A 9,193-nucleotide genomic window follows, 5' to 3' on the forward strand; every position below is an offset into this window, starting at 1 on the left:
TCCTTCCGCGACGGCCTCGCCTTCTGCGCCATCCTCCACCGGCACCGCCCCGACCTCATGTGAGTACCCACGCCGGGCGTCGAGGACGAGGCCCGGGCTGCCGCCTCGGTGGAACCGGGACCCTCTGCTCATGGCTGAGGGGCCTCGCTGGGCTGTGGTCAGCCCACCGTCGAGCTGCGGACCCTGGGCCCTCCAGCCACCGTGGGCCATCGCCTTCCCTGCAGACACAGCCCGGGCAGAACCCCCAGCTCCTCCCTGGGTGATGCTGTGGGCTGGTGCCAGCAGCTCTGCTAACACCCACCCTGAAAATCTCCACGCAAAGAGCTCCACTCTCGCCGCCTACACGCCTTCTTTCGCCTGTATTTTTCCTTTTTCCCCTTTCCTCCATCTGTGTCTGAATTATAAATGTCATAAACGTGTCCTTTCCATTGCAAAACAAGTTCAGGCACTGATTTTTAGGGAAGTGTTTCCTTCTTTGCAGTTGATGTTTGCTTAGGCTGGGCTTTCCTCGCTCAGCCTGATGGAGTTGGGAGGTGAGGGCTATTTAAACAAATACAATAGAAAGGCAGGGCCTGGCAGCCGCTGGGTTCCTGCACATCACTTGTTTTCCACGTCCAGAGCTCTGTCTGTGGGAGGCAAAGTGCTTTCCAACCCTTGCTGATGCCATTGTTGGTGCCCTGTAAGTTTTGACCTGTCCCTGCCCAGATGTTACATCTGGGAAGGTGAATTGCCGAAGGGAGACATAGATCCTGCTTCCTAGTTGTTTGTTTGTTTGTTTGGGGTTTTTTTTTTCTTTAATTTCTGGGCTCTTTGGACTTTGAGGTGAAGGGGTTGACGGGGGAAGTCAAGGCAAGGCAGCAGCACAAAGATTGCCCGAGGGTATTGATTTAAGACCATGAGGTGTCTCCCAGTCAGACATGGCCAGCTGGTAGAGGACCAGGCTGGGTTTTTATACTGCAATTTTCCTCCTGTGTCTTGAGTTCTGCCTTTTTCCTCATGCTCCTAGGACAGCCTGCCACTTGGGTTTGTGTCCACAGATCTCCCTTACAGGTATCTAGCTTCTGGTGGAAGCCCAAGGAGAAGATCTCCTCATGCTCTATCCCCTCTGTTGTCTTGAAACTTGGAAGAGGAAGGAGCAAGCTTGGTCAGTGGAAGGTTAGTGCAGGAGCTTCAGGCACAATTTCTCCATAGTCCCCAGTGCTTGGGCAGTCACCATGGTGTTGCTATGTATGGCTTCCTGATATGCTGTTGTGTCTGCATGACTCCAGATATTTCCTTTCCTTCCTTCGATTCACAGTCCCAAAGATACAAAATACCAGGGCAGAAAGGTTGACGTGACCAGGAGGTGCTCGTAGGGGGACCATGGCTGCTTCCTGGCCGACTCTGCAGCTGACCCATCCAGAGCATGGGTGGACACAGGGGCTCAGTGACTTGAGAGCTGTTGACCAGTTTAGTGGGTTGTTTATAATCCTTGAACTCTGCATCAAGGGCTGTGGATAGACACATCTTAAATTCTCCTGTGCTGAAGAGGAAAGATGTCCCTTGCGATGTCTCTGTGTTCCCATTCATTTGCTTTTAAGATGGAAATTCTGCCTGACTTTATTCGAGACCTTACAGAAGCTCTTTCTGACTTGGACCAGCTCAGCAAAGAGTGCCTCGAGGGTAAAGTGAGAGAAGCTGTTGTCAGTGACCTCCCTCCTCAGTGTCAGGGGTGTAATGCAGGAAAGCACCAGGTGTATCCTTGGCTGGGCAAAGTCCTGCTGGCAGGAAATTATGCTTTCAAGCAGTTGATGGCCAGGGCTGTTGGGTGTCATGTGTCAGATCCTGGGGCTGAATACTTGTGCAAATTCTCTATGAATCCTGTAAAAGCTTCTCTGAGTGTTGGTGGTGCAGGAGCCACCGGCAAAGAAGTGCGACTGGCTGCACGTGTGGCTGTGACTCCTGCTTCCCTGCGGCTTGAAGTGGTTTGTCCTGAGCAACTCCCTTTGCTTCTAGCAAAGATCCTAGTTGAAGATTAAAAGCATTATACTGAAAATAAAACTAGAGAAGGATAATTGGTGTTTGGAGTGCTTGGTGTGTTTGCAGCAGCCTTGCTATTTAAATCACTTGCAGAACATGATTCAGTCACGGCATCAGAGTTTTGCAACCGTGTGTTTTCCGTCTTGGTTTACACAAATAACATTCTTGGGCTGAGGAGTGCAGGGGGTTTCTCCTTGCAGAAGCCTGAGAAATTCCCAGGAAAACTTCAAGCAATTATAAAACATGGTCATAATCACAGGCTTCTCTTGTGGGGTATGTGGCTCAGAGGATAGGCTGGTGTGGGGGGGTCTCTCCTCCCTTCCTGTTTTCTTGCTGGAAAACATATGGAAAATATGATAACTTCTCTCAAACTTGGCTGATGTTGGCTTGTTATTGGTGAGCAGGGCAGGCTGGATAAAATTAAAAATGCATTTCTCAATCACTTCCCACTCACCCAAAGATGTTATGGGCGAGTGGAGACACATGCTGAATTACCATGGAAATTCTGTTCTCTCTTGTCCCAGCTGAAGAGTGCTTCAATAGCCAGCCCCAGCCAGGCACGCACGCTGGGTCAGGCAGGTCCCAGCCCATTTTCTGGGATGACTGTGGAGCTCTGAGGCTCCTCTCAGCTGCTGTGTGTGATGGTGATGGCTGTGCAAGCTCCAGCCACGGTTTTAGTGGCCTTGACCTGATGAGTGAGTTGGAAAAAGCAGGGGAGCTGTGCACACTTGCTCAGATATTAATGCCAGATGTCGAGGAAAGGTTTTGATTAAGCTCCTTCTCTTCAACTGGGATCTTGCTCTTTCCCAGACTGTGAGCTGGTGTTCAGCTCTGCGTCCTGGGATTTGACTGCTTGTGCAATCCCCCTTGGCAGCTGAGCAGCAGCGGGTGCCCATTCCTCCAGCAGCGTTTCCTGGGCCACTGTCAGCTCAGTGGGGCAGGATGAGGCCAACAGTCACTGATATGGACAGGGAGGACCCTGGCCGTGCTGAGGACGGGTTGTCCCACAGTCTCCATCTCCTTAGCAAAAGGCTGGAGCGAAGCAGAGCTGTCACCTGCTTGGCCTCTGTGAGGTTGTGGTTTGTGTGACAGGCATAGATGAGGGGAGGATGGTTCTGGGGTGAGGGAGTCTCATCTGGTGTTGGTCACCCCCAGCAGCTTGCCAACAAAACCAGAGCAAGTGTGGAGCAGGCATTGCTGAGAGGCAGATGAGCAGATGGGGGTCATCTTCCACGTGGGATTCCCAGCCCTGTCCCCCCTCACCAGATTGTTTGCACCTCTGGAAAGAGTACAGCTGAAAAGTCCTGTTCCCAGCAGAGCACGCTGGATTTGAACCCTCTGTCCAAGGACTGTGAGCAGGCAAAGGGTGCTTCACTCTTCTTCAGTGATCCTTTTGACTGCAAGTATCTTATTGTCTCTAGAGAAAATAGTACAACAGTGCTGAGAGGCAGAAGCTTTTTGAGGCCATTGTGGCTCTGGGACTTTTTTTGCTCTGTCTGTTCTGGGTTAAAGTTTCCAGCCCAGTTAGTGCTTCCAGCAGCAGCAGCAGAGATTCCTCCCAGGGAAACACATGTGCTTGAGAAGGACTGTGGCGTGCTTTGTGAGCGCTGCATCTGTGCAGCTGGAGCAGTGGGTGGTCACGGAAATTTGTGGGCATGAGAAATGCTCAGCCACTTTTTGCTAAGAGAAGGATTTTCTGGGGAGCTAAAAACTTCACTGCTATTCCTATGCAAACCACTCTGGTTTGTTTCCAACACTGGAGGCCACCTCTTGGGTTAGATTTATATTTCTCACCTCTTCCAATTAATTCAGTTGCCTGTGTTTTCTCAGTGGAGAACTCCTACTTCTCCATTTGTCTTAGCTTTGCTTTCTTAGGATTACATTGGTCCAGGGAGCTTTGATATTCCAAGATAGGAGATGCACTAGCAAGATCAATTTCCAAAAGAAATTTTATATGTAAGCAGTTTACCTGACTAGCCAGGGAAAAAAGAAAGAGTGATGCTGAGAGGGCAGGAGGCTCCTGAAATGACCAAGTAACCTGATTGTTTGCTCTCCCTTTTGTGGAACAGAAGGGGATTTCAGACATTCACCATCAAAGAGTCAGATTTTTAGGTCTCTGTTACTTGCCATGCAGTGTGAAGCTGTACACACAACTACCACAGCAAAGAGCATTCAGTGTGGAGCAAAAGGCACTGACTGACAATAAATAGGTAACTCCAGTATGTTGTGTCTTACGTCTTCCTCAGCATGACTGAGGAAGCTGGAGCTCCCCTTTGCTCTTGCAGGTGTTTTCCTGCATTTCTGTGCTACAGAGACTTTATTTGGGAGCAGAACTGGAAGTGAGGCAGAGAGCTGCAATCAGCTCTTTCAGATGGCTCTTAAAAAAAGAAGCAGATTTTCTTGCCTGACACAAAACAGGATGATTGTAGCTATTGTTTCACTGAAACTTTTTTGGTTTGTGATTATTTTTGTTGCTCTTTTTAATCCATTGTCTCAGGGAAGGGAAATCTCTGGGCAGGAGCGCTGCTTGAAGAAAAGCTTCTGCAAGTCCCTTTGATTTTGCACAGGAAAGAGTATATGATTTAGAGGTGGGATGTGCCTTGTCTTCATGTGCTTCTTGGGGGAGTTTGACCTTTAAGGTCTTATCTGTTGTTCACTCTCCCCTTATCCCACGTAGCAACACCAGATGCGGGAAGCAGGGAGGAGGCAGAGGCTGCGGCATGAAGGATAAACCTGTTTGAAGGCGCCTCTTGTATTTGTAATATAATGTTCCACTTTCTGTACTAAGCAGATAAAGGACCTGGCTTGCTCCTTGCTGTTCCAAGTCATGGAAAAAGTTCCCCTGCTGCGATACAGATCATGTGTTTGTCTCATGAATAAGTCGCTGCGAGCCAGCTTTGCCCTGGCTTTCTCATGGTTATCCTGCTCCTCTCAGAGGTGAGGGACTGGCTAACAAAGGTAGGTCCATGTTGGTTATAAAGGTGCTATGTACAAAAATGCAACATTGGTGCTGTAGCCTTTTCTGTTTATCAGTGAGAATTTCCTCTCTGATATCAGCCTTTCCTTTAGCTCTGTGCCAGCAGGTACAAGGATTGTAAAATGAAACTGGGTTATCAGAAAGGAGTTGACCCTGCCCGCTGCCTGGGCAGAAGGAAGCAGTGTTGGAGAGGAGGGCTGCCGGCCAACAGTCGGGTTTGTGTTCCCAGTTTAGCAAGTGACAGTCGCTTTAAAACAAAGCTGACGGTGGCTGTTTCCTAAGCGAGGGACAGGCTCTGCTGTGGCTGAGGAATCACGCTGTGTTGTGGCTCTGCTTCCAAAAGCACAAACTCGCTCTCCCCCATGCTTTTTGACTGTCCTGCCAGGTCCCAGTTTCTAAGTTCCCAGCACAGTGCAGAGAGAAGCAGCACCTGGGTTGGACCAGAGAGGAGGAGAGCAAATCTGGGGAAAGGGGAAGAGGGAGATGATGTCCAGGGGCAGCAGAAAGGAAGAAGGATTGTTGACTTTGGCTTATAACTGCAAACAATAATTGTCTCTTCCTTTTCAGTTATTGGTTATGATTACAAATCAAAGGTGACAGCCCTAGGGGAAGGAGAATAAGATTTTTACAGGCAACTTCAGTGATATCAGCTGCAGTATTGTGTTGTGGGCAGAGGTATTTTCCAGGCAGGTATCTAGTGCTGGTTTTGTGGGGCTTTGCCAGAGGAGAAGAGAGGATTTGAAACTAGAACTTGTGTGCTGGTGGAACCAGCAGCTTCTGAGATCGGAGGATACGTGTGCATCAGAGAAATGTGCAATACTTGCAGCGTCTGAGGTGTTCTCACCTCCTTGGAGTTGATGTCTCTCTGTGTGGAGGCAACTTGCAAGACAGGAGAAAAGCATGGATGTGACTGTTCGGAAGGTACTTCCAGGGAGAGTGTGTTGCAAATCTGGCTGGCAGGCATCGGTGTATCTGTGAGATGTGGGAGAGGAGCAAGGCTTTTTTGGGGAAAAAAGCCCACCCCATGAGTTAGAGGTTCCTCCTGACTGTCACAGCAAAACCCCTGAATCTGCATGGGATGTTTTGGCATCAGCATGTCCTGTCTCCAGGAGTCAGCTCTGCAACGGTAGAGGAGCCAAAAATGTGTTGTGGTGCCTGTGGGCAGATGGCTGTGCCTGCTGGGTCTCCTGCACGTCTCTGTCCCAGGAGGTACAGTGCTTCTGTGACTGTCTCAGATGGGATCTACCATGCTGCTCCCCCTGGAGCATCTCTGAGAAGGCAGGGTGGGAGGAGGTGCTCTGTCCCACGAAGCAGTGAGGCTCAGAGAGGTTTGAGAAGCTGGAGGTGCAGCAGCTTGCTCTACATCACCAACCTGAGATTTTTCTATTCTTTTTATATTTCAGAAACTTCAACGCCCTCAGTAAAGAAAATGTGTATGAGAACAACAAGTTGGTAAGTAACTTCTAATGTTTTATTTTTGGTGTAGTTTGTGACCTGGTACTTTGCTTATGTTTGGCAACAGAAACCCTGCAGATGCAGTGTGCCGAGCGTGCCGTATTCAAATCCTTTGCCTTATTCTGCAGGCATGCAGCTTTCTGATTTGAATGGCCATGTCCAGGCTTGCTGGCTGCTTGAAAGCACTTCAGACTGCTCATGCTTCTTCACTGTGATGCCTTCTACACAGTGATGCCTGTGTCCAGTGTGTCCTGTAGACAGAGATGCTGGAGGTCAAGACTTGGGCTTGGACGTGTTGAGTGAAACTATCACAGTCATTATGCTCCTGAGGGATGGAGCAGGACCTGGGAGGTAGCTGGTGTGAGAGGGGAAGCCTCCTCTTGCTTCTGCTCATTCCTGGTGCAGGGGATGAAGGCTGATGGAGGTGGAAGCATCGTAAAACCTCATCCTGGTTGGATACTTCACTCCAGGATGGGTTTTGAGCTTCTCTTGTTTTCTCCATGAAGGAAGCAGAAGCTGGGCAGGCCAACACCCTCTTACACTGGATTCAAACATGAACTTAGTGCTCCAAGGAAGGATTTTCTTCCTCCATCTCTCTCTCACAAAGAGAGAGGCAGTGGATTAAAATGCTTCTCTTCCTTTGGCATTGCTGCACACAGCTTCATGGCTGCTTGGCAGGAGCTTGGGATGTGAACGAACCACAGCAGCTTACTCTTGTCTGGGCTGGAGGAGTGACATCCTTTGATGCAGTGAGCCATCTGAGGTGGTCCTTGCCTCTGGGAGAGCTAAACTCACCTCCCCAAGCTCCTTAGTTTCTGCTCCCCTTCGTCCCAGTGTGTTCACAGTGCCTGTGATGGATCCCCCTCTCCCCAGGCTGGGGCTGCAGCTTGTGAGCAGTTATTCCCACTCTCCGGGGTTCAGCCTCCCCACGCTCCTTAGCTTCTGCTCCCCTTCATCCCGGTGTGTTCCCAGTGCCGGTGATGGATCCCCCTCTCTACCAGGCTGGGGCTGCAGCGTGTGAGCAGTTATTCCCACTCTCCGGGGTTCAGCCCTGTGTGTTCCTATCCTCTAGGTAAGATTCAGAGCGAGTGTTTTTGCCCTTGAGGTTTGGTGTTTGATGTGGCCTCTTTGCCATGGACAGTCGTCCCAGCCAGCGTGCTGTGGAGCCCTGAGTGCTGCTCCCTCCCCAGCCAGGCTGATGGTGTCTGCTCTGCTGGAGACTTTGTTTATCTCTGGGAAATGAGCTGTGTGAGCCGCCTCCACTGCTCTTCTGAATGAAAAGTTTCTTTGTGCCTCTCGTAAAAAGAGTTGCTCCCCTGCTTTGCTGCAGCTTGTGTTCCCTCCCCTCTCCTCCCTCTGTTTCTTAGTTTCTTTTTTGTCCTTTATTTTTCCTTCTCTCTCTCTTATTCCACCTGCTAGAGGATGACTTGTCTGTGTTGCCCTTTCACTGCTGGTATCATGGTGCCTTGGCTCTGCCGTGAGTGGGGCTGACCCTTCCATCTCCCTGTGAGCTCCTGGGCTGGCCTGAGCCCTTTGCTCTCCATCCTCGCTCCTGTGCTGCCCTTGGGACACAAGTGGGTCTGATTTCTCCCAGCACTGTTCCTCATCTATTGTTCAGAACCTTTTTGATGCTTCACTATTCAATAACTTCTTTTCAGGGGCTGTATTATTCAACTAAAAAAATTGTCCAGTCTGCAATTCACCATATAAGGTCTTCTGCTGAGGAAGAATGTGTCACTTCTCAAGTGCCAAAAAAAACCAACCCCAAACCCTAGGAGAATTTCAGTTGGTGGCATTTTTTTTTGCTAAAGATTTCAAAAATATAGAAAGAGGAGCAAAGTTTCTAGAGGCCTTGGATCCATTTTTTTTTCAGGGCTAAGGGATGGTGGTGTGGTGTAGCAGATACAGTGGTGGCCTGTGTCAGAGGAAAGCTGTGCCTGCCTGGCTTAGATGGCCTTGAGCATATCACTTTGCCTCCTCTATGCAAGATGGGAGCAGTGGCATTGACATCCTTTGTAAAGCCCTTGGAGCTGCACTGATGAAAAATATTATGCAGAAATAATGTGTCACTTCTTTAAAGGCCAGCCTGGGCAGGCAGGTAGAGGAGAAGGCCAACTGGACCATGTTAGGTGGTGATTTTGTTGGATCTGCAGGCAAGAGCATTTCCCAGGAACAAGAGGATGCTGTAGCACAGGGGATACTACATCCTAAAGCTGCTCTCTACATTGCTCACCTGGTTCTGGCCAAAGCAGTTGTGTGCATAGAGCATCCTCCTCCTTCTGGTCCAGGCAGCTCCTCGCACTAGTTCTGTGCCTGTTGCACTGGTCTCACCTATGGCACCATCTCACCAGAGGTGGCACGGCCTGTGTTCCTGCTAGACTGCACACAGGGAATGTCCAGCAAGAAAAATCCACTGGTCAGACCAGTTGTGCAGCCATTCTCCAAAGAATATATTAAGTACCAGGTTACAAGACAGGTGAGTGCCAGGCTGGGCTGGCAGCCGGGATGACGCAGCCAGAGGTAACTGGCTGAGAGCGTGCTTAATGGTAGCTGAGTTACATTTTTACTGGGATACCCAGTGGAAAAAAATGGTAATTATCTTGCTAAAAAATAATGGCTGTTTGTTTCTTCTAAGCAGGAATAGTTGGCTTGTACACGAACACTGTTGCGTGTCTGTGCCAGAGGTCGGATGCGGAGGGTTTTAATATGTTTGAGTCTTTCTTTAACCCTTCCACTCTGGGG

The 9,193-nt window shown here is 49.6% G+C and overlaps 1 protein-coding gene across 1 annotated transcript in view; it reads left to right on the forward strand.

Moving 5' to 3' along the window:
* Window positions 1-3: 3 nt before the first annotated feature.
* MICALL2 (MICAL like 2) overlaps window positions 4-9,193 on the forward strand; it is a gene marked incomplete at its 5' end in the record, with an annotated part of 23,119 nt that continues 13,929 nt past the window's right edge. Inside the window, 2 exons of the mRNA XM_029084829.1 lie at window positions 4-59; window positions 6,400-6,448. Coding sequence (XP_028940662.1) covers window positions 4-59; window positions 6,400-6,448 — 105 coding nt within the window. The remainder of the gene's footprint in view (window positions 60-6,399; window positions 6,449-9,193) is intronic.

Source organism: Antrostomus carolinensis, unplaced genomic scaffold, assembly GCF_000700745.2.
Source record: "Antrostomus carolinensis isolate BGI_N321 unplaced genomic scaffold, ASM70074v2 scaffold33514, whole genome shotgun sequence".
Lineage (NCBI taxonomy): Eukaryota > Metazoa > Chordata > Aves > Caprimulgiformes > Caprimulgidae > Antrostomus > Antrostomus carolinensis.